This window comes from Coturnix japonica, chromosome W (assembly GCF_054131305.1).
Source record: "Coturnix japonica strain WE chromosome W, WE-NBRP24, whole genome shotgun sequence".
Classification (NCBI taxonomy): Eukaryota; Metazoa; Chordata; class Aves; order Galliformes; family Phasianidae; genus Coturnix; species Coturnix japonica.
Window position 1 is genome coordinate 6733472 of NC_140701.1, and position 24418 is coordinate 6757889.

Here is a 24418-nt window from a genome sequence, read left to right on the forward strand (position 1 = left end):
CAGCCTCAGCTCACTGCTATCTCTAATTTCTAGTGCCGGCAAGTCTGACCAACAGCTCTCCTTAGAGGAGAACAGGAACTGGTTTCAGGCATGTGGCCCTGAAATCTGGAAAACCCCAACGTTTCCAGGTACAGCCAGCACAGGCCAGGATAGACGCCAGCATGGCTTTCTGCATCGCGTGACTGCCTGCCCAACCAGGAAGGAAAGGCACCTTGTGTGGCTCCACTGAGCCCATTCGGCAACTGTGCGTTAGTTGAGTACTCAGAGATATAATGGGCAAAAAGTAAACCAATAAAGCCCACCTGACCAGTTATGATAGGGGCTGGAAAGGGAAGTCCTCTTTACCTTTCAGATGGAAAATCAATGATTGTGTGGAATCTCCCTGAAATCTCCTCCACTTCAATTTCACTGCTTCGTGTCACAGCAGGAGAGCTGCTCTGGCTGCTTCTCAGAGCCTGTGCCTCCTGCACAGTGAGAAGCTTTGTGGCAGTAGGAGACTCCAACACAGACTTGGGACCAGGTAGAGTATTGCGCCCTGCAAGGGAAAACCACAGGTAAGACGGAGGATCAGAAAGCAGCAGCACAGCCATCCCCGTTCTGCATTTTTCTCAGACTTGCTTATCTCTGCCACACGAAGAAGAGGAGCTCAAAGTAACTGGGTGCTCAGAGGTATGCTCGAGGCAAAGGACACAGTCATAATTAAGAGCTGCTCTCTGTAACGAAACAGGCATTAAAAAAACAAAATCCTAGAAGACAGGCCTGGGAACTCAGAAATCTTTGCTGCCACACTTCAATCATGCTTCACCTCCATTCAAAACATCATAAAGGCAGGGATGGTTTTCTCCATGTAAAGTCTGGCCTCGCACATTCTCAGGACCCAGCAACAAGGTGCCATGTTCTCATCTAAGCCCAGAAGCCCCCTGTCCCGTTGAGAGTCAAAGCGTATTTGAAAGATCGTGGCCTCGATTGGATCAAGATCAAGCTAATGGAGGAAGACGCTCACCTGCTCCCTCTCCCATGGCTGACGTGGATTTGGAGCCAAAGAGGCCGTCTGTGTGGCTAATGATGAATTCCACCACTGCTGTCTGCGTCTGGACTTCCAAGGCAGCAGCTCCTCCACTGGCGCAGGCTGACTGGCTCTGCTGGGATCTGAAGAAAAGGCAGATTTTACAAGTCATTCCTCCAAGACTGTTTCCCCAGGTCTGAATTTTTGCAGCCCAAAGCAGTCCAACTGGGCTCTGGAGACTTCCGCAGTGGGCAATCAGCATCGCCACCTACGAAATTCTCCTGGATGATCAAGGACACAGCAGTCCCAGCTAAACAAGAGAAGATTTCATCAGAAGATTTCATCACTAAAATCTAAATATGATTGCTTTGCAAGTTCCAAAGTATGGCTAACAGCTAATGGAAGTCCACAGGCCAGCAGCACCAACTTTTATATTATGTTCTTAACACTGTAATTGTGGATTTGACATTCATATCAAGAGCAGAAGGGAAATTACTCTTAGAGCTCAAGTCATCTTTCACAGCCTGTGTCAACAAGAGCAGCACCTCATAGCCTTTGGTTTGAAGACCTGGACCACAAGCTAGCTAATGATTTTACACAGAATTCCAGCGTTCAAGTCATTGTTTATATTAGGGCTGCAATTCTACTGAAAGCCTTCAAGTTCATCATACTGAATTATCACTGGCACCACACATAACTCCACGTTACATATGTGATCACAAGCAACCTGGCAACTTCAGACAATTCCAAAGCACTCCACGTGCACTTGGCTACTAAAGTACAGAAAAAGGAATGAACATCAGAAATAGCTGCAGTCAAAACCATCTAAGAATCCAAGTCTCCAGGAAACAAGGAAACCAAATCCTCTCCAGGACCGTGTCTTCTAAATAGAAACAGATCAGAAAGGTGAGATCTTTCCCCCTTTGATCACCCACTCATGTAATGTCCATGTCATTTCTAAGTATGCTGCCCAGACCAAGACTGAGGATGCTTCAGAAGAAGACCTTCCCTGCTAAGCCAAACAGAACAAGTAAGGTACCAAAATATGTAGAGCCAAACGTGGAAAGGTGCTCTAAGAAGGTAAGCATCACAAGAGACCAACAGGAATGCTTACACAATCCAAACAATGCACAATTTCTGTTCCACAAGCTGCCAAGAGGAATGTGTGCAGTACTCACAGCGCACCATGTACACTGCTTACTGCAGTCATACTACTTCGTAGGACCAGCCCAACTTAATAAAACATTTTAATGAGCAGTCCGAACTGTCTGGATCAGCACGGTTCACTTGGAAGGGACCTTCATAGATAAACCTGAAGAGGTGAGGCGACTGCACTATCTAAACCTTAAAGCATATAGGACCTTAAAGCCTAAGCTTAAAGCATAGAAGCATGACCAGCAGGTGGAGGGAGGTGGTGCTGCCCCTCCACACTCCTCTCATTGAAACCCCGTCTGGAGCACTGCACACAGTTCTGGAGCCCTCAACACAAGAAGGACTTGGAGATGTTCAGGCAAGTCCAGAGGAGGGCCATGAAGGTGATCAGAGAGGGCTGAAATCACCTCTGCTATGTGCACAGGCTGAGAGAGATGGGGCTCTGCAGCCTGGAGAAGACTCCAAGGAGACCTTAGAGTGGCCTTCCAGTATCTGAAGAGGGCCTACAGGGAAGGCTGGGGAGGGACTTTTCATAAGGGCAGGTAGCAACAGAATGAGGGGAAATGGCTTTACATGGGAAGAAGGTACATTATGATTGGATATTAGGAAGAAATGCTTTACTGTGGGTGTGGTGAGACACTGGAGCAGGTTGCCCAGCAAGGCTCCAATATGATTGCTTTGCAAGTTCCAAACTATGGCTAACAGCTAATGGAAGTCCTCAGTCCAGCAGTACAAACTTTTATATTATCTTCTTAATATTTTAATTGTGGATTTGACGTTCATATCAAGAGCAGAAGGGAAATTACTCTTAGAGCTCAAGTCATCTTTCACAGCCTGTGTCAACAAGAGCAGCACCTCATAGCCTTTGGTTTGAAGACCCGGACCACAAGCTAGCTAATGATTTCACTCAGAATTCCAGAGTTCAAGTCATTGTTTATGTTAGGGCTGCAATTCTACTGAAAGCCTTCCAGTTCATCACACTTCATTATGAATGGCACCACAGATACCTCACAAAGAAGCATTATGACATCACAAAGGGGCATTATGACATCAGAAAGGGCATTATGACATCACAAAGGAGCATTATGACGTCTCAAAGGGCATCATGGCGTCACAAAGGGCGTTATGACGTCACAAAGTAGCATTATGACGTCACAAAGTAGCATTATGATATCACAAAGGGGAATTATGACGTCAAAAAGGGGCATTATGACGTCACAAAGGGGTGTTATGGCGTCACAAAGGGGCATTGTGACTTCACTGCCGCCCGGGGCTCGGCGCGCGGCGCTCGGCGCGGGGGGGGGCGGCAGCACCGGGACCGGCAGCGGAACGGAACCAGCACCGGGAGCGGCACCGCCGGCAGCGGGAGCGTCTGCCCCGGGACAACCCACCCCGCCCGCCGCCTCCTGGTACCGAGCCGAGCCCCGCCGGCCCCACCATGATGAAGTTTCGGTTCCGGCGGCAGGGCGCAGAGCCGAACCGAGAGCGGATCAGCCACGACCTGTTCGCCTTCAGCAAGACAGTGGAGCACGGCTTCCCCAGCCAGCCCAGCGCCCTGGCCTACGACCCCTGGCTGTGTGTGATGGCCATCGGCACCAAGGCAGGAGCTGTTAAGCTGTACGGCGCGCCTGGTGTGGAGCTGACGGGTTTGCACAAGGAGACGGCCACTGTCACCCAGCTGCACTTCTTGGCCGGGCAGGGCTGGCTGCTGTCCCTGCTGGATGACAACTCGCTGCACCTCTGGGAGATCTACCAGAAGGAGGGCTGCTCCCACCTGGAGGAGACACGCAGCTTCGGGCTGCCTGCACGCCCTGGCTGCTCCCCCAGCATCACACGGGTGACAGTGATCCTTCCCACATCCCTGGGTGCCGTGGCCTGCCTGGGCACTGAGGGTGGAGCAGTGTATTTCCTTGCACTACCTACCCCTGTGCTGCTGGAGGACAAAACCCTCTTCCAGAATGAGATCCTACAAAGCGTGCCCAATGATTACCGCTGTGGGAAGGCATTGGGGCCAGTGGAGTCCATCCAGGAGCACCCCCAGGATGCTGGGAGGCTTCTGATCGGGTACAGCCGGGGGCTGGTGGCCCTGTGGGACCAGAGCACACGCACTGTGCAGCATCTCTTCCTTGGGAACCAGCAGCTGGAGAGCCTGGCCTGGGAGCACAGAGGGAAGAACATTGTCAGCTCACACAGTGATGGCGGCTACATGGTGTGGGCAGTGGGCGGCAGCGGGCAGCGCACCCAGCAGCCCGTCATGGCCACCATCCCCTACGGTCCATTCCCATGCAAAGCCATCAGCAAAATCCTGTGGCGGTCATGTGAGTCAGGCAACCCCTTCATCATCTTCAGTGGTGGCATGCCGCGGGCCAGTTATGGTGACCGGCACTGCGTCAGTGTGCTGCAGGGCCAGAGCCTGGCCACACTGGATTTCACCTCCCGCATCATTGACTTCTTCACAGTGCAGGACCCCGAGGTGCCAGAGGGAGGCTTTGAGAACCCCCGTGCCCTGGTAGTGCTGGTGGAGGAGGAGCTGGTGGTGATCGACCTGCAGACACCGGGCTGGCCCACCATCCCCGCCCCATACCTGGCCCCGCTCCACTCTTCCGCCATCACCTGCTCCTATCACATCTCCAATGTGCCCCTCAAGCTCTGGGAGAGGATTGTGAGTGCTGGGGAGCAGCAGAGCCCACGCCTCTCCTCTGCAGCCTGGCCCATCAATGGAGGGAAGAACCTGGCCCAGGAGCCCACGCAGAGAGGTCTGCTTCTCACTGGGCACGAGGACGGCACGGTGCGGTTCTGGGATGCCTCAGGGGTGTCCCTGAAGCCGCTGTACAAGCTGGGCACCGCCAACATCTTCCAGACCGACTGTGAGCACAACGATAGCCTCAACCAGGCAGGCGAGGAGGAGTGGCCGCCGTTCCGCAAGGTGGGCTGCTTTGATCCCTACAGCGATGATCCACGTCTGGGCATCCAGAAGATCGCTCTGTGCAAATACACAGCCAAGATGGTGGTGGCTGGCACAGCTGGGCAGGTGCTGGTGATGGAGCTGAGTGATGACAAATCTGAGCATGCTGTCAGTGTGGCCACGGTGGATCTGCTGCAGGACCACGAGGGCTTCACCTGGAAGGGCCACAACCGCCTGGCACCCCGGAACGGCCCCATCGCTTTCACCCCCGGCTTCCAGCCCAGCGTCCTGGTGCAGTGTGTGCCCCCCGCTGCCGTCACCGCCGTCACCCTGCACTCTGAGTGGAACCTGGTGGCTTTTGGCACCAGCCACGGCTTCGGGCTCTTTGATTATCACCGGTGCAACCCAGTGTTGGCCAGGTGTACGCTGCACCCCAATGACTCGCTGGCCATGGAGGGGCCCCTGTCCCGTGTCAAGTCCCTCAAGAAGTCCCTGCGGCAATCCTTCTGCTGCATCCGCAAGAGCAGGGTGTCGGGTAAGAAGAGGCTGAATGCCGGCAGCCCCTCCAGCAAGGTGCAGGAGGCCAACGCGCAGCTGGCTGAGCAGGCGGGTCCCCCTGAGGTGGAGATGACACCGGTGCAGCGGCGCATTGAGCCCCGCTCGGCTGATGATTCGCTCTCCGGGGTGGTGCGCTGCCTTTACTTTGCCGACACCTTCCTCCGAGATGCTGCCCACCACGGCCCCACGATGTGGGCAGGGACCAACTCGGGCTCGGTGTTCGCCTACGCCCTGGAGGTGCTGTCACAGGAGAAGTTCTCAGAGCGGGCGGTGGAGGCGGTGCTGGGGAAGGAGATCCAGCTGATGCACCGTGCGCCCGTGGTGGCCATCGCAGTGCTGGACGGGAGGGGGAACCCACTGCCAGAGCCCTACGAGGTGTCACGGGACCTGGCCAAGGCTCCCGACATGCAGGGCAGCCACTCCATGCTCATCTCCTCGGAGGAGCAGTTCAAGGTCTTCACGCTGCCCAAAGTCAGCGCCAAGACCAAGTTCAAGCTGACTGCACATGAGGGCTGCCGGGTGCGGAAGGTGGCCTTGGTCAGCCTGGCCAGTGCTGGCGCCGAGGAGCGCGTGGAGAACTGCCTGGCCTGCCTCACCAACCTGGGCGACATCCACATCTTCACTGTGCCTGCCCTGCAGCCGCAGGTGCACTACAGCTGCATCCGCAAAGAGGACATCAGCGGCATCGCCTCCTGCATCTTCACCAAGCACGGGCAGGGTTTCTACTTGATTTCGCCATCCGAATTTGAGCGCTTCTCCTTGAGTGCCAGGAATGTGACGGAGCTGCTGTGCTGCCTGGAGGTGTCCCGGCTGCAGGACACCTCATGTCTCAGCAACTCAACAGCAACGCCGAAGGTGCAGCAAGCCAATGGCACACATGTTCCTCACAACCCCGAGGCCAACCATTCCCCTGCTGACAGTGACCGGTCCCCCGAGGAGCACCAGGCCACCTTCTCGCCCGGCTCCATCGACTCTCCCAGCAGCAGCATGGAGAACCCGCTGGACACCACTGGGGACATCACGGTGGAGGAAGTGAAGGATTTCTTGGCATCCTCAGAGGAGGTGGAAAGGAACATGAGGAACGTCAGTGAATTTTGTTCTTATTTCAATTTTTAAAATAAAAAAAACAAAAACAAAAACAAAAAAAACCCCGTCCTTGGAGGTGTTCAAGACCAGGTTGGACAGGGCCCTGGGCAACCTGATCTAGTAAATGTGTATGTTTGGTGGCCCTGCTAGGCAGGGGGGTTGGAACTACATGATCCTTGAGGTCCCTTCCAACCTGGGTCATTCTGTGATTTTGTGATTCTGTGATTCACAAAGGGGCATTATGACGTCACAAAGGGGGCATTGTGACATCACAAAAGAGCATTAAGACGTCACAAAGGGGCATTATGATGTCACAAAGAGGCATTATCACGTCACAAAGGGGCATTATGACATCACAAAGGAGCCTTATGACGTCTCAAATGGCATTATGACGTCACAAAGGGGCATTATGACATCAGAATGGGGCATTATGACATCAGAAAGGGGCATTATGATGTCACAAAGGGGTGTTATGATGTCACAAAGGGGCGCTGGGAAAGGATCTCTGTGTGGAGATTGCTTCTACTAGAGGTAGTTCTATAAGACTGTTATATAGAGCTGTGCAGGGGCTGTAAATCTGCCTGCAGAGGGTGATGATCAGTTCCAAGTGTCTGCAGTCAATGCTCATGGACAGAGCCCATCCAGCCTGGCCTTGAATGCCTGCAGGCCTTGAATGGGGCATCCACAACCTCCTTGGGCAACCTGTTCCAGTGTGTCACCACCCTCTGAGCGAAAAACATCTACCTAAGATTCAACCTATACCTCCCCAGTCTCAGTTTTAAACGATTCCCCCTTGTCCTATCATTATCCACCCTCATAAACAGCCATTCCCCCTCCTGTTTATACACTCCCTTCAAGTACTGAAAGGCCACAATGAGGTCTCCCCGCAGCCTTCTCTTCTCCAGGCTAAACAAGCCCAGATCCCTCCACCTCTCATTTGCTGTTGGTCAGTGCTAGATGCCAAAGGTCCCACTAACATAGCATGAAGCCGAAAGCTAGACGCTGGAATCAGATCTCCTGACCTTACCATCAGAAATTGAGATGTCATATTTTGCTCAGAGGTGCCTGCTTGTAGGAGGGACAGCTTCCGAGCTTTTTCTGCTCCAGGAACCAGCTCGAGCTTCAGAATTTAAATAGCAGTCAGAAATTAAACTGAGCTTTGTCACCTCCATCAAACAGAAGGAGTGGTTGGGTGGTACAGCTTTCCAAATCACTTAGAAACTGTCACAACAATCAGATGCCTACCTTTTCTTTTTGAACTTGTTAATACATAGAGCTTAATAGCATCAGAATGCTGCAAGCACTTCAGATAACACGACAGCTGTAAACCCTTCTTTAAGGATTCCTTTGTTTAACCACTGAGTAACTGTAATTCAGTGGTGCTGGTGGGAGAAGGGAAGTCCTAATCTTCCCAGATGGTGAATAGAGCTGATGTTCACATGCAGACTGGTGCTGCAGCACAGCCAGAAACCACTCATCTGGGAAACACAGCACCAAGAAATTAATGGGAATAGCTTCATAAAATCAGGCAGCTTCACCCAAATTTCATGTCAGGTCCATTATTCTTCCTATTTTCAGGAAGAAATGTTTTCCCTTTTTCTTGTAGTTTTATTTTCTTTTCCTTTCATGCAAGCAGCTTTGTAGCTTACAAAGTGTTTTCTAATCACCTCCTGGTGTGGACAAATCACACAGGTTTGACTCCATGTTTTACATAGTTAGCATTTTATATTTGTTCCAGTATGGAACTGTACAGCCATAGAATGGTCTGGGTTGAAAAGGATCTCAAAGATCATCCAGTTCCAACCCCCTGCTATGTGCAGGGTCGCCAACCACCAGACCAGGCTGCCCAGAGCCACATCCAGCCTGGCCTTGAATGCCTGCAGGGATGGGGTATCCACAGCCTCCTTGGGCAACCTGTTCCAGTGCATCACCACCCTCTGGATGAAAAACATCTTCCTAAGATCCAACATAAACCTCCCCATCTCAATTTAAAACCTTTCCCCTTTGTCCTATCACTGCCCACCCTCATAAAAAGCCTTACTGCCTCCTGTTTATACGCTCCCTTCAAGTACTGAAAGGCCACAATGAGGTCTCCCCGCAGCCTTCTCTTCTCCAGGCTAAACAAGCCCAGATCCCTCCACCTTTCCTCATAGGAGAGCTGCTCCAACCCTCTGATCATCACAGTGGCCCCTCCTCTGGACCCACCCCAACAGCACCACAACCTTATTGTCCACAGAAAGCATATAACCCTCATTCAATTGCCCTTCCACTCAGCTTAGAGCACTACTAAAACCAGCATCTTCACCTTAGCTCATCACACTGCTGCAGTTCCTTTTACAAGGATTTCACTGGCAAAAATTAAATCAAAGCCATCACAAGGGATTTAGCACAGTTACGTGTTACTGGCTACGAGAGCTGTCAGCACAGTCACCTGTCAGGCTTTGCTGCTGTTCTCTTTATGTAGAGGCACAACAAGGTTCAGACACCTCACAGTGCAATTCTCACTTGGACTGTAAAGAAAAAGGAGGCTTGAAAAGCAGCGTGTGGAAAACAAAGAAACAAGAATTAGAACAACAGTGGGGCCATGGCACTTGTAGGAATTGCTCCGCCTTTAACAGCAGAGTGATTCAAAAAGGATGAGGGCATTCCAAACCAGACCAGTTTGGACAGATTAACAACTGCAAGTAGTGGGTTCCAAAATTCCAGACATGAAATCAAAGCTGGAAAAACTCTTCACATTTTCATCTCTCAGTTTTTAGTACATTGTGCATTACAGTGCAAACAAGTGTTGACCTACAACTTGGAAGCTAAAGACAAGTCTGACAAAACAGACTGCACAAAAATGATGGATAATTAACAGAGCAAATTGCTCTTTCAAAAACTTAGTCATAGAAAGAGATCTCTGAAGCTGCTGTTCTGTAGAGCCCCAAAGCAGTCGCTTGAGGCAGTTCAGGATTAGCCAGAGACAAACCAGCCAGCTGTGTGAACTGAGACCAATTGCACTTTTCTAGTCTGTGGCCACTGACAGCTTCTGAGAGCTACCAAGCAATGCAACCTAGCAGAATTCAGAAGGGAAACCAAGAGAGCCTACCTGAGCTCCACTGCCTTTCAATGCTCTGTGGAGAGGGAAGGGAAAGAGGGGAAAAAAAACACCGCTCTACATCCCTCGGAGCCAACAGACGCTTTGCCCTGGATTAGCTCTGGTGCTGCATAAGCTGGGCTTCCACAGCATGTGTTCAGGTGGTAATCAAGGCCTCCCTGGAAGAACACAAAAAAGACAGAGAAACGTTTGCTTTAACAGAGTTTATGTCTTCTGGTCATAACACTTCAGGAGCCTCAGAGGCTTCTTCTCCTGTGTATGTTTTCATTCACCTTAGATTTTGTTTTCATTCAGTGTGACCTCACTAAGCAAATATTGTCTAAGACCATGAGTATCCCATAAATGTGCAGATCTCAAGCTGCTCACTTATCTAGTACCCTTGGCATGATGCTTTCTTTTCCTCAGCTGATCATCCAGATTGTGCCTGTTGATTGTGCAACAACAGCCTGTTGGTCTCGATTACCTGTGAGACGCTCTAACTTTGGCCAGGAAAAATCATTTGAGGTTCAAAAGTAATTCTTTTGGAATCAGTATGGCAGTCTTCCCATTCTTTCTTACCAGCACCCTTCTTACATGTTAATAAAGGATTCTGGAAATCTGTTTTAAGATCAAGAAACAATTCATTTCAAGCATATGCAATCACAGGATCCATATTTCACCTGCAAAAGTCATTTTATTCTATCCACAATCTCATCCTACATACAGTTCCTTAGAAGGTTCCTTAGGCACACCAACCCCATGCTCCTATTACAGAGCCTTCCATAGGACAGGTGATAAACCTACAAGATTATCTACAGCTTAGACTACGAAAACAGGGAGTCTAGCTAGAGAAATTAATCTAACTGTGCATCTGATCAATCTGTTAACCACTCTCACACAGTTCAGGCCATTCCAAACAAGATGCAATGACATGTCAGCCACAGAAACAGCTTGATTTTAGGGTGTTTGTTTGGACAAGCCCCTGTTGCATACGGTGCTCAAACATGCATTACTTGGGGGCACACTGTATTTGATTTAACACATCCTTTAGCTTTGCACAGAGTCCAAAGTCCATCAGCTTCAAATTGTCAATCAGCAGATTTTCCCGGTGGATGAGAAAGCAGTCAGGAATGATTTCCACCCAAGTGCCCAAGGAAACATCTTTTCTCTTCTCTTCTTTCCTGCTGTGGACAGTGGTTCCCAGTCTACTCAAAGCTCGCTCGCTCTCGCTGTCTCAGAGATCTTCACTGACTGCTGGCAAGTTCCCATCTTCCAATATCCCAGGTGGGAAATACTAGCTTGTATCTGTTGGAAAGGACCTGGGGACTAGGAGGACAAGTGGTGAGAGACCACAGGCTGAATGCAAGCCAGCAGTGTGCTCTGACAGAAAAGAAGTACAACAAGATCATCAGCTGCATTAAAAAGCAGCACAACCAGACCAGGACAAGTCATTCCTGCTTCAACACTCACTGGACCACATCTACAATACTGTATCTGGTTTTTGGCCAGGAAGGATAACAACCTGAAACAAACTCTGTGGATGACCTCCAGCCTGTGCAGGGGGCTGAAGCTCCCACTCAGAGAAGAGAAGCTGGGGAGAAAGATGTTTGTTCAGAGTGCCTTCCAGTAGCCTTAGATAGAGGGATTTCATAAGATGCCTAGGAAAATGCTCGTGCTGTAGTGATTTGATTTACTGAGAGATACCAGCAGCTTACAAATGCAAAGCTCTAACCAATTGATGAGGAAATATTCAAGCCTTCCAGTATCTAACCTGTGCTTCAAGACTTCAGTGACAGAAAATCCATTGGGTGGGGCCAGAGGAATGCATCTCACCCCATACCCTCTGTACAGCCACCATTTGTTTAAAGGATCACTCTTCCTTGAGGCACAAAACTAGAGCAGGTTACACAACAGACTGACACCACAAGGGCTTCTCTCGAGATACAAACTGCAGCAAAGAGCATCACAAAAATGTGAAACCAACACTCAGATCAGATCTGTGTCTCTGCTCCGCTCATTAGGAGCATCATGTTTTACTCCCCTTCCAGAGGAAGATACTTCTTCAAGGATAACAAAATCCAGCTCAGCTACAGAACACAGTACCACATAGCAATAAATATCTAACATTTCCTGTAGGGAAAGAATCCTAAGCACAAGTTATTGTCTGAGTTTCAGCTGGGACTGAATTATCTTCTTCAGTGTCTGATACAATACAACGTTTTCATTCTAGAGAAACAATGGAGATAGCGCAGTGATGCTTACAGTTGCTGCCAGGCAGCGTTGTACAGAGCCACAGTCAATCTCAGCTGAGAGCCCAAGGAAGTGAGAAGGAACAGAACTAGGACAGCTGACTTAAACGGATATGGCCAAAGGATATTCCATACTATATGACATATTGTGGAAGGAGGTTTGAAGGGGGTATAACTTCATGTAAATCTCTTCCACTACTAGGAGGCTAACTGGACACTGATTGGTAGGTGGTGAGCAATTGCTTTGGCATTCATCATAACTATTATCCTTTTCTCTATCTCAGTACATAATTCTATCTCAACCCATGTGTTCTACTTTGTGTTGTTTTTTACCCCTTTAATTCTCTCCTGCAATCCACTGGAATGGAGTGGAGTACTGTAACTCTCTCTGCCAACAGAAAAATAAAAACACATTCATTATTATTTATGGAAGACTGACTGCAGTTCAGGCTCACTGCTTTGAGGTCTCTGGACATAACCCTGACTGTGAACAGAAGCAACTGCTGAAACAATCTGTCAAAAAAAGACTTGAGCTTCCTCTTCCGAAAGGTGGTCCTTAGAAACAATGCAATCAAACAGCTCCCCTGTAAGATAAGGTTATCTGAAAATGCATTTAGAGAGTATCAGAGAAAGATAAGTAACAACAACAGCACAGAAAGCAGAAACTATTTCTTACCTCTAAGACTATAAATATTTCTTTGATGTCTCTCTTACAAGATCCAGTGGGCAAACATGTTGATGACTTCAGTTCTTCATGGCATCAATTTCTGTTTTAGCATGAGGCAAGTCATCCTTAAGAGACCATAAAAGCAAGCGATGAAATCGCTAACTACTGTGACATACCAGGTACCACATCTGACTTGGGGACTAGCATCAGCAAGCTTGCTTGTGGTATTCAAATCTGTTTGCCTCGAGGCACTGTTGCATGGAACATGCCCATGTATGCAATTGCTGTGTGCAGTCGCTGCTATGTGCTACTCCTAACTCCACTTTGATATAATTGCCACTTCAGGGAGGAAAATAAGCTATAATTCCCCTCCTTTGGCATTCTTTATCTGATGAAGTTTTTACCTGCTTTATTGTTGCTTCAAATTCACTAAACTTTCTACAGACCATAGTTCCTTCTGTCAGGAACTTTGTTTTCCTGTCAGCAAGACCTTTCTAATCCTCAGACTTGCATAAATTTGCATAAATCCAACAATACTGTGCCTCCCATGTGCTGTACTATTCTCATTATATGACAGGAACACAAATGTTCAAAACAGAACTGCCAGTCCTGCCTGTGAAACACGCATCTCCTGAAAGGAAACTAACTTGGAAACAGTACTTCAGGGGAGAGAACCATCTACTGCAGTAAAAAATGCACCCCTACTGTCTGCCCAAGGGTGCAGACCAGCAAATGCTATTGCAAGAGTAACACAGAGAAGAGGAGTACCACCTGGAAGGAGAAGCTGAGGAGAATGTTTGGAATAAAAAAAAAAACCAAACAAACAAAAATAACAACTCTGCATCTACATCTTGAATAAACAAGATTTGTTCTCCAGTACTATGGTGAAGCAGACTTGGCCCTTTGTGAGAAATGAAACAGTGAAACAATGCAGGCTCATGCATGGTGCCTCCAAATTGCTCCAACAGGATATGTTTCATGATATTTTTCATTGTATCTGAGATGTAAAACTAAGCTCTTGCAGTTTAATGAAGCACTTGAGTTTTTCCCCTTATTAATGCTAATTTTAGTCTTCTAGAGGCATTTAACATTATATCTTACATAGGCAGAAAGTGTACCTTTTAATTTTTTTTTTTTTAAGTAAGTTTATACTCAGAAGCAAATTTTAATCGTCATTTGATTGTTTTATGTAATTCATTGAGCTGCTGCTCCATGACTTCCATTAATGTAGAATCGTTAATTGTAGAATCGTAGAATCTCTATGAATTTTTTTGTTTGTTTGTTTTCCTGTACTTTGAGAACAGAGACAAGGCACATAAATGACATGGACCACTGCAAATATATTACTGAGAATGTCAAATACCATTACACTGTTTCATTAAATAGATTCCGAAAATGTGTTTGTAGTATCCACAGTAAATGATAGCTAAGAAACATTGTACATTTATCCTAATCACATGTTAGTTTTCAGATGTAATTTCTTTACTGAGCCCAGGGGCTAAGGACAGCTCAGTAGGGGGATAATTGCAGTGATGCTACTAGTATGAAAAGTAGAATTGTAAAATCATACTGTCATTTGAGTTGAAAAAGACCCTTAAAGGTCATCTAGTCCAACCTCCCTGCAATGAGCAGGAGCATCTACAGCTATGTCAGGTAGCTCAGCACCCTGTCCAGCCTGACCCTATCTTCAGAGATAGGGCATATGGGACAGTACACAATTTAACATCAACTCAGCAATGACTGACATCAATTCCATAGAAATTCTGAAACAGAGCTGTGAAAAATGAAAAGTAAAACATTCAGCATTTTCATTGGCATTTTGGTAAAGTTGCTGTAATAATGGAATAATGTAGCAACAATGTAATGTAATGATGTAATAACTTTTTCCATTTTAAAGCCAGAGAATACTGCCCTCTGAACAACGAGGAACAAGATTTGTGGTGCTCTGTTAAACTTTTTCCAGCTCTACAGCATCTTTCAAAAGGCAATGGGACCAGTAGGCTGCATTCGTATGTACCATCCCACCTGCCCCCGTGTTCTTGAGAACTCCACAACTCCAACAGAAGATATTATCATATTTAAATGCCTTTTGGCTTACCCCTAAAGTAACTTTCTCCATGATTTTTAGTGCAACTTTTTCACCAGTAAAATTAAGCGGCCCAAATTTTACCTTTGCAAAACCACCTACAATTCAAAACACAGTTGCTTAAAGTTGAGTGTGAATTCTTCACTAATATAATATTACAGGTAAAGCAGAGTACCTAGCATACACTGTGTGTAATGCTTTAATTAGAGGAAGAGGTAATCAGCACCATCAATTTCCAACTGGTTTCAAAAATTCAATTTCAAGTTTATACGAATGAAACCTGACTTAGAGAACTGACAAGAGCTGTCAATCTATTCTCACATTAATTCTAGAGTGGTGAGACAGACTGTTAGGCGTGCTGTTTCTGTACAAAGATGACACTTACCCGTTCCAACTATTTCATGTAATTCCTAGTACTTGAGAATTTCCTCGTAGTCACTGTCAGACATCCTGAATGTGCAAGAACTGAAGATCCTCCAAGCACGTGCAATGAGGAAGTGCCAGCAGTGTTCACATCCTACTTAGGACATATTCTTAGAGGCAGAAGGGACACTCGTGGCAGATCCAGCAATGCTCATCTTCTCACCAACGTGCATCCCCCTCTCACCCAGCAACAACAAAACACAGTGCATGAAGCTGGCTTCACTTAGGTTAACAGTATGGAACATCCCTCAGGGCTTTGTGCCACAGAGCAGTAGCAGGGCTGGACTACAGCTTTAGGAAGCAGTGGAAGCCTTTCCCTGTATGGTTACAGTGTCCCTGCATGCACCCCACAGCCAGAGCGTTGCAAGCTGAGCTGCCTTGATGTTTCTTGCACTCATCCCAATCTCTGCGAATGAAGACTCGGAATGCAGTCAAGGCGTTGATTGAGCACGAGCGTGCCTTTATTCAATAGGAGAAAGGAGGGGGCGTGAGGTCTTGAGGAAAGATGGGATTCATGAGCTTTTGTCATCATGAGTGTGACTCTGAGCTCGTGCTGTTGCCCGGAGCTTGGGTCTCTTGGTCTGATTCTACGCCCTCCTCCGAGATGTTTGGCTTCTCCTCTGTAATGCTGACCTGAGCCTGCATGGTGGTGTCACTTTTGGGGCACTCGGGCTGCGCTTGGGCTGGGCTGTTCTGGAAAGGCTCTGGGTCACAATCCGGGCTCGTGCCTGTGTTGTCTGGCAGGCTCAGGTCAGCAGCTTCAGGAGGGATGGGATGAATTAAAGCTTGCACAACGATGACGTTCTTCTCTCCATCGCTGATTTCATATTGAAGGCTGTCATCTGAACTGCAGCATCCTGTGCTTCCCATGAGCTCTCCATTGAGGGAAGCACAGGATGCTCCATCATCAAATGCCCTGTGTGTTCGGGGTAGACAAGGGCTCAAGTCACCTAGGAAGGAGTAGATGCACAGGGGTTAGTGTCATACATTCACAAGATCACAGAATCACAGAACGACCTGGTTTGTAAGGGACCTCAAGGATCATGTAGTTCCAACCCCCCTGCCTAGCAGGGCCACCAAACATACACATTTACTAGATCAGGTTGCCCAGGGCCCTGTCCAACCTGTGCTGCTGAGAAGCAGTGTTCTGAAAGCTGGATTTGCACCCTTACCTGCCAGGACCAAGACTTCTACTTCAGAGGGCTCCCTGGCACTGCTCTGCAGTTGGTGTTCAGCCACACTGGATGGTCTGTGCAGGCAGAAGCATGAACACCAACTGCCAGCTGCTGACTCTGCCCTCTTACTGGGAGAACTTGGTCTGGAGAGAGAAAACAGAGCATGCTGTCAGTCGTGGTGCAGGGTGAGGGAAGAGCTGCACCGAGCCCTTGCCAATTGTTGACTGTTCATGGCACTGTGTGCTTTCTGCCTAAACACAGCTTAGAAACACGCTCTGTTTCAAACAGCAGAGGATGCTTCCATTCCTACAGCTCAGCCTTCAAGTCCTGCTGGCTAAATTCCTCTCAACCATGTCGATCAAGATGCAGAGCATGTGAGTAAAGGCTACACAGCCAGACAGGACAGGAGCTGGCAGGCTCATATATATATAATGGACAAAATTTAAACCAGTAAAACCCACCCAACCAATGAAGATAGGGGCTGGAATGGGAAGTCCTCTTTACCTTTTAGATGGAAGATCAATGACCGTGTGGAAGGTCCCTGGTACAGCTGCGGGGCCTTCCTCCACTTCTCTCTCTCTGCTCCACGTAGCAGTGGGAGAGCTTCTCTGGCCGCTTCTCTGAGCCTGTGCCTCCTGCAGTGTGAGCAGCTTTGTAGCAGGAGACACAGACTTGGGCCCGGCCAGAGAACTGTGCCCTGCAAGGGAAAACCACAGGTAAGACGGAGGATCAGAAAACAGCAGCACAGCCATCCCAGTTCTGCATTTCTGTCAGACTTGCATATCAGAGCCACTCACCGAAGAGGAGCTCAAAATAACCGTGTGCTCAGAAGTATGCTTGTGGCAAAGGACACAGTCATAATTAAGAGCAGCTCTCTGTATCGAAACAGGCAAACAAAAAGCCTAGAAAAACTAGGGGGCAGGGATCTCAGAAAGCTTTGCTGCCACATTTCAATCAAACTTCACCTGCATGAAGAACACCTAAACGGCAGGGACAGTTTTCTCCATGTAAGGTTTGGGTTTGGACACACTAAGGATCCAGCAACAGGGTGCCATATTCTAATCTAACACCGGAAGCCTGCTGTCTCCTCGACAGCAAAATAATTTTCAAAGGTCTTGGAGAAGACCAGAATTGGATCAAGGTTTCAGATCAACATCGAGCTAATGGAGGAAGATGCTCACCCTCTCCCACGGCTGGTGTAGATTCGGAGCAGAAGATAACATCTGCGTGGCTGATGATAAACTCCACAACATCTGTCTGTGTCTGCAGCTCCATGCAGGCAGCTTCACTATTGGAGCAGGCTGACTGGCTCTGCTGGGATCTGAAGAAAAGGCAGATCTTACAAGTCATTTCCCCAAGATCATTTCCCCAAGTCTGAATTTCTGTAGCCAAAAACTGTCAAACTGGCCTCTGGAGTCTTCCGCAGTGGGCAAACAGCGATGCCACTGATGAAATTCTCCTGGATGATCAGGGACACAGCAGTCCCAGCAAAACAAGTGAGTAGAAACTCTCATCTCGAAATTGTGTCCCTGGGGTTGGGGGAGAGCAGAACGAAGCATTGTGTTGAAACAGAAAAAAGAAGTTTACCTTAAGAGGTTTGGAGCCCACACTATCGCTAAATTCTTAGCGTCCATGTTTGTCACGGAGCAGTTCCCTGCCAGATTTGCCAGATGTTTCATTAGGTACTGCAGAGTCCTGGAAAACAAGAGAGGCAGATGTTCAGCAACAAAAAGCAAGCCGTGCTGCAGTGCACAAAACAAACATAACTTCATCCAGCTCAGCAGACCGAGTGCAGCACTGACCTGTAGTGAGGAGCGGGCAGCTGCTGGATGGCATCCTTCATTCTGAGCACCCGCTCCTCCTCTGCAGCACCAACAGCGTCCTGGAAAAAGGCAGGAAGGGATTCAGACACCAGTCAGGCTGGAGAGCTGCCACAGGTTTGGGAACAATGGAAACAGCGCGCTGGTGGTCAGCACTGAGGCAGACTCGATGCCTTCCAAGAGGCATCAGGGGAACACAGCAGCACGCAGCCTGTGCCATCAAGGCCAAGCAGTGAAAACTCTGAGGTCTTTACAGCCTGATTGTGGAGCACAGCTCCTCACAGCAGGCATTCATCTACAATTTACTATTAACCCCATTCTACCAATAGCTGGGGAACAACAAAGGAAAGGGATTTCTCACTAGCATTGTGAATACCTTAATAAGCACCTCCTGGCACTACAAGTGCCATCAGTGAGAGGCAGGATGCGGCAAAGACATGCCTCATGGGGCTAACAGAAAGAAGACCTCAGAGCTGGGGCACTGCTGCAACCACTAGCCAGGACGCCCCGGGAAGAGGTGCATATCTTTACCAAGACACTGCCCTGAGCTTACCGAGAACAGAGGGTTTGGGAGCTCCCTGAAATACATTTTACACAGGGAGCTCACGCTGTGAATTTCTCGGACGCTGAGCTCGGGAACTTGCTCCGAATCAAATTCATGGCTGCAGAGAAGGACACAGAATTGGGCAGAGGGCTTTGAAAAAGACGAAAACAAGTCCAAAGCCACACAAATAACAGTCAAGAAAAGGAAGGGGTTCCTCTGAACACCCGCAGCATGGCACAGGCCCCTACTGACAGCTGTGTCAGTCGCAGCACTCTTACCGTAGTCGCTGGATCCTGGACGCCACGCCGGACAGGCGGTATATCCCCTGCACTACACCATGCTCCTCAATGAAGTCAGCGCAGCTCTGCAGGACCTGGGGGACTACAGAACAAGAGCCAGCAGTTAGCTCAGCTTCTTAAGTCCTGTTTCAGGCCGCGCCCTTCTCACATCCCATCCTCTAAGCCCAGCCGGGCTACCGCTTGCTTCCTCCAGAGAGGAGAAAGCTGGCAGAGACAGCTGTGAGGAAACTGCACAGAGATGTGTTCTTGGCTTTCCAGAAATGCCACGACATATCAACAGCCTGGAGAAAGTAAGTCTGGCAAAGCCACAGACACTGCAAGTCCCATCACAGCTCCCTCAGGAATCGAAAGACCAGAAGAGCTACAAAAAGGATGCAGGATGCACTTTGTGGCCAGAAGGCTTCCTGCATTTTCAGACTGAAACAATTGCTGGCTATGATCTCCCTTTCACCTTTACATGCCCAACGGAGGAAGATCTCAGGAATGGGCTGTTCCTTACCATCACGGCCAGAGCGGAGAAGGTGCTCCCCCAGGTCACACCCAAATACCCCTTCCTTCTTCGGCTCCGGCTCCGTTGCTCTCCTGGAGCGGGCCGTCACCAAGGAGCGAAGGAAGGGGATGAGCTTGCCCCGTCTCCTTGGCACTGCACAACAAAACAAAGAAACCAGTTCATTTCAGGCTTGGCTCGGTTGGACGAGGCCAAACATAATGCATTCGACAAAGCATGTAACAACGGGAAGAGAATTCCCAACAAGGACACGCAAGAACAGATTTTCCCTATTCCGGGAGGCGCCCAAGGAGCTTAATGCAGTCCTCTTGCTGAGATTTCTGTACTTGGGCATTAACGAACCCCCTTAAAGCCACATTCTGACCCCATTTTACTAACCCGAATTATCAAATGTAACATATGTACCTGGCTTTGGCAAGGAATTCAGGAGGGACTCGGGAACGTTTCCTCTGATGAGTTCCACGCACTCACCAGGGAAAAGCCCAACCTGTAATAAGAACAAAAAGACAGGTGGGCATTAGCGCGAGCCCAGAGCCAAAGGGAAGGTCCTCTGACACCGACACAGGGCAACTGTTTGCGTCCAGAAGCCATCCTGTGCAGGCAGAGCACCTCCAACCTGAGATTCCCGACTCTAGTCAAGTTGTGCTCTCTAGTCGGAAACGTGTACCTACCTCAAAGCCACGCTTGCCTCTCCAAAAGGGGCTCAGCTCCTTTGGTGGCATATCGATAATGCTCACCAGATCTCCAACCTGCAAGAGATTGAAACGTCAATCCCACATTCAGCAAATCTGGTAGGAAAACACAGCTCAAATGACTGCCTTCTTCTATGCATGACAACAAGGAACAGCTGTAACTGCTTACCTCAAGGGAGAGCTCATCCGGCCCCTGGGCGACGTGGCTCTTAATAACATGGGCCGCCGCAACCGCTGGTACGTTTAAAGATGACACAGCAGGCTCCAGCTGCGGCTTCCGCATGTTATCAGCCTGCAAAACAGAGCACAGGCCGTGGTCAGGAGATGAGGACAAACCAGGAGGATTTCAAAGTGAGGAGCACATCTGCAGAGAAAGCTGCAGCAAATGCGCTCCGTCCTTATCAGGAGCACTTCAGAAGGAGCTGCTATTTTGCATTGCCAGGCCATGCAAAGATGCATCTCTCTCAACACAGACTAATCAGCAATGGCACTGGCGCAGAAAGTTGGCCAGGCCCTTTTGGGCCCATTCTTTACTGCAGGAGAGTACACCTGCAGCTCCCTCTGCTGGCTCAACACGGAAAAAAGACCAGCCAGAGCTTCATACTGTACCTCCGTCGCCGCCACCTCAGGCTCACGGCTGATCCCACTGCACGCGACGCCCATCACAGCAAGTGTGAACAGCTGGAACAGATCAGAAACACACTTCTGTTTTCTCTATTCAAACAGCACAGTATGGACAGACTTCCTCAGAACTACCCGTGCATACCCTGCAGCAAAACCATGCGGGGGGACAAATCATGGCACGTACCTGGCAGTGAGATCACCTCAAGCTATCTGCAGCAGTTCCTTGTCGCTTTGCTCAGATCGAATGGGAGCAAAAGCTGCACCGAGGCAGTGGGCAGAGGGTGAGGAGAGGAGAGAGAAAGAGCAGGTCAGTGAGCAGGGCTAAGACATCCATGGAATAACACACACAGCACAACCATCCCATCCACTTCCTGCAAGACATGCTGAGTCTCAGGCTACATGATGCCTGTCCGCCCAGCAACTGTACGATGCTTCCAAAATTGAGCAAAGAAGACAATGGAAGAAGCACGGGACAGGTGCCACCTTTACAGATACCCCCTTTGGAACGTGTGTACTGAGGGAAAATTACTTCTGATGGTCAAGAGTAAGCAATACGGTGCTGTGAGCTCCGACAGCCAGCAGTTCTCAACACCTCACTGCCCACCCATCCATCCCATGCTGGTTCAGCTTACCTACAAGCTGCTGCGCACGACGTTGTGAAGAAAAAGGCACAAAAGTCACTAACTAAAGTCACTAACTAACTAAAATCACTAACTAACTAAAGTCACTAACTAACTAAAATCACTAACTAACTAAAGTCACTAACTAAAGTCACTAACTAACTAAAGTCACTAACTAACTAACGACTCTAAGTAACGACACTAACTAACGGCACTAACTAAAAGCACTAACTAACAGCACTAAAGGCACAAGAACAAGAAGACAACCAACCACTCCGACCACTAGCTCACCCACAAAGGAACACAGAACGCACTGCTCCTCCCCTCATTCCAGACGCTTATGACATCACCAACGGCCAACAGCCTGGTCCACCATGACCCCCCACAAGGCGGGGAGCCAAGACCACGTGGTCACATCTGATTCCAACACGGCACCACAACATTCCAGGACTCAGTGTGGGCTTGGAATTCTATCCGGACGTTTCCAAAGGAGGGTGCCAGATTAACTCTCAGCATTCTCTTGCGGGGCTCTTAGGAATGCTTCAAACCCATTTTCACTGCCTAGCTCATTTCTAGAAAGTCCAGTTGAGAAATGCTCACTTTGTCTGGGGAACGCCTCTATGCATCATGAATTAAAAATAAAATAAAATGGGCACGCGACCCTATGAAACTTACCTCTCTGCTCTTGTTGTCAGCCAGACACCTCAGATGAGCATGACGTGTCCCTGCTCCTGAATGAAGATTCACCCAAGTCTGTGTTCCTCTCTGCTCCATCTCTGGGTCTAAAAGAAACACAGACAGAGATGATTGCAAGATCCTTTGTGCAGACGAAAGACACGGGTGCACACGAATTCTGATTAGCAAGAAATACTACAGTCCCAATGGACTACTGTGGTAGTACTTGAATCCTCATTTGGGGCTGGAGCTCAACAGGTCACACATCAGAAATAACACAAAGTGCATCTGGAAGACGTGTCTCAAAGCCCAGAAAATCCAACACGGGAGGGGGATGGACAGTGGACCACAAGTGTCCATTTCCATTGCAGCTCCCTGTAGAGAACAGCACCAATCAGCAGGCGTGAATCAATTCATTCACAAGCTGCACAATGACTCTGTTCTTTAAATGATAAAAATAACACACAAATCCTGACCAAAAAGTTGGGAGTTAATAACGACCAAAGAGGTTCCTGTTTTTACGCCTCATCCTCTCACCCCAACTCCTGGGTGATGCCCACAGGCTTCAAGTCAGCTCTCAAATCCATTGAACTCCAGTCACAGAACTCCATCAAAAAGGATGTCACACATGTGACACTTACATGCATTTTGCATCAGAAACAGTGACGCCAGCAGGGGCAGAGAGGTGACTGTCCCCCTGTACTCAGCACTGGTGAGGCCACAACTCTAATTCTGTGTCCAGTTTGTGGCCCCTCACTGCAAAAAAGACACTGAGGCATTGGAACGTGTTCAAAGAAGGGCAACAAAGCTGGTGAGGGGTCTGGAGCACAATGGGGCCATATGAGGAGAGGCTGCAGGAGATGGGAATGTCCAGCCTGGAGAAGAGGTGGCTCAGGGGAAACCTCATTGCTCTCTATAACTTCCTGAAGGGAGGTTGCAGTGAGCTGGTGCTTGGCCTCTTCTCTCGTGTCATTACTGATAGAACTAGAGGGAATGGTTCCAAGCTGCGGCAGGAGAGGTTCAGGCTGGACATTAGGAAATATTACTTCTCAGAAAGGGTGGCCAGGCACTGGAATGGACTGCCAGGGAGGTGGTGGAGTCACCCACCCTGGGGGTGTTCAAGGAACGTCTGCAGAAATCCCTGCTGAAATCCTGACCTCTGCCACAGGTGGCTGAGTGACACAAAAGCTGTGTCCTTGGTTCCCGGCCTTACCTTCTCATGCCGTTCATCTTGCTCTGCAGCTCCTGTTCTGAATAGTCTTCTTATATTCCCATGTGATGTACCCTGAAATACATCATTTAGTGAGTCTGAACAAAACATAAGACATTAATTGGAACTGTGAAGAAATGTTTTTTGCACTTTACTTGGAGAATGTTACATGCTATACCTTCTTTTCTCAATTGTAACACATGATTTTTTATAAAAAGAAACATAGCAAGTCAGCTTTTCAGTGTTTTCACCAAGTGTTGATGAAACTTGGTGAAATACAACTTTAGAAAAAGGTAATTTGAAAATTTGAATATTCTTTTCAGAATCTCTGCTATTAGTTACCGTTCCCATGTTCTGATTTGATGATGATTCTCTCAGAGCTGTTTTGTCACTCCCCACCTCAAATGCACTTCAAGTGCTTTAGGAGCATCACTGGAATTTTGAATAAACTCGATATATTTTAGCAAAGCTGCTACAGATGCATGACTGAAGTACTTTGGAAAAATATAATCTTGATTGAACTCTGAACAGTGTTATTTAATTATAATCCAGGTAATTAAATTAATTAAACCAAGGAAATCACCTCCCAGTCAGTCAGCTCCCACCAGGGAAATCACTTCCCTGCCAAGCAGATGCAACCAACACAAGCTGCTACATCACTCTAGGGCCCCACTGAGTCTTCCCAAGGGGTCTCCAAAGGCTTCCCTGTTGACTTCTGGGAACCTGAGGACACTCACATGGAAGCCAGTTCCCCCTAATGTGCCCCAGAGGTTTCTCAGGGCCCCGCAATTAGCTCTACAGACATCCAGACATGCCCCAGAGCAAGTATGTGTGCTGTAAGGAGCCCAAGAGACATTCCAGAGCACCCTAGTACTCCTCAGTGCGCTCAAGGGTTCTTCACCTGTCTCTAAATATGCCCTACTGGACTTCGTTTTCTCTTCTGGAGCCCTCCTTGGTTATCAGCTTTACTTTCTCATGCCATTTATCTCACTCCACAGCTTTTGCTCAGAATATTCTTTCTTGCATTCCCACATTCCAAC

At 48.5% G+C, this 24418-nt stretch overlaps 4 protein-coding genes and 1 pseudogene across 4 annotated transcripts in view; 1 reads left to right on the plus strand and 4 right to left on the minus strand.

The window, feature by feature from the left end:
* The window catches only part of LOC146754426 (uncharacterized), a 599901-nt gene that overhangs the window by 371078 nt on the left and 204405 nt on the right, over positions 1–24418 (minus strand). The window lies entirely within an intron of this gene.
* Positions 332–1312, minus strand: LOC146754442 (rho GTPase-activating protein 32-like). Its single transcript, XM_085527635.1, has 2 exons — positions 1004–1312; positions 332–535 (listed from the first exon to the last, which is right to left on the minus strand). The coding sequence occupies exons 1-2, from the start codon at positions 1266–1268 to the stop codon at positions 342–344; spliced, it is 459 nt and encodes a 152-aa protein (XP_085383761.1). The 5' UTR covers positions 1269–1312; the 3' UTR covers positions 332–341.
* Positions 3459–6737, plus strand: LOC146754443 (lethal(2) giant larvae protein homolog 1 pseudogene; annotated as a pseudogene).
* LOC116652512 (rho GTPase-activating protein 32-like) lies at positions 15740–18537 on the minus strand. Its single transcript, XM_085527459.1, has 6 exons — positions 18189–18537; positions 17974–18081; positions 17568–17707; positions 16891–17083; positions 16384–16529; positions 15740–16161 (listed from the first exon to the last, which is right to left on the minus strand). Exons 1-6 carry the CDS (start codon positions 18227–18229, stop codon positions 15740–15742), a joined length of 1050 nt encoding a protein of 349 aa, XP_085383585.1. The 5' UTR covers positions 18230–18537.
* Positions 18700–22352, minus strand: LOC146754444 (rho GTPase-activating protein 32-like). Its single transcript, XM_085527461.1, has 9 exons — positions 22169–22352; positions 21058–21130; positions 20859–20930; positions 20419–20541; positions 20229–20306; positions 19963–20044; positions 19549–19692; positions 19029–19131; positions 18700–18868 (listed from the first exon to the last, which is right to left on the minus strand). Exons 3-9 carry the CDS (start codon positions 20910–20912, stop codon positions 18700–18702), a joined length of 753 nt encoding a protein of 250 aa, XP_085383587.1. The 5' UTR covers positions 20913–20930; positions 21058–21130; positions 22169–22352.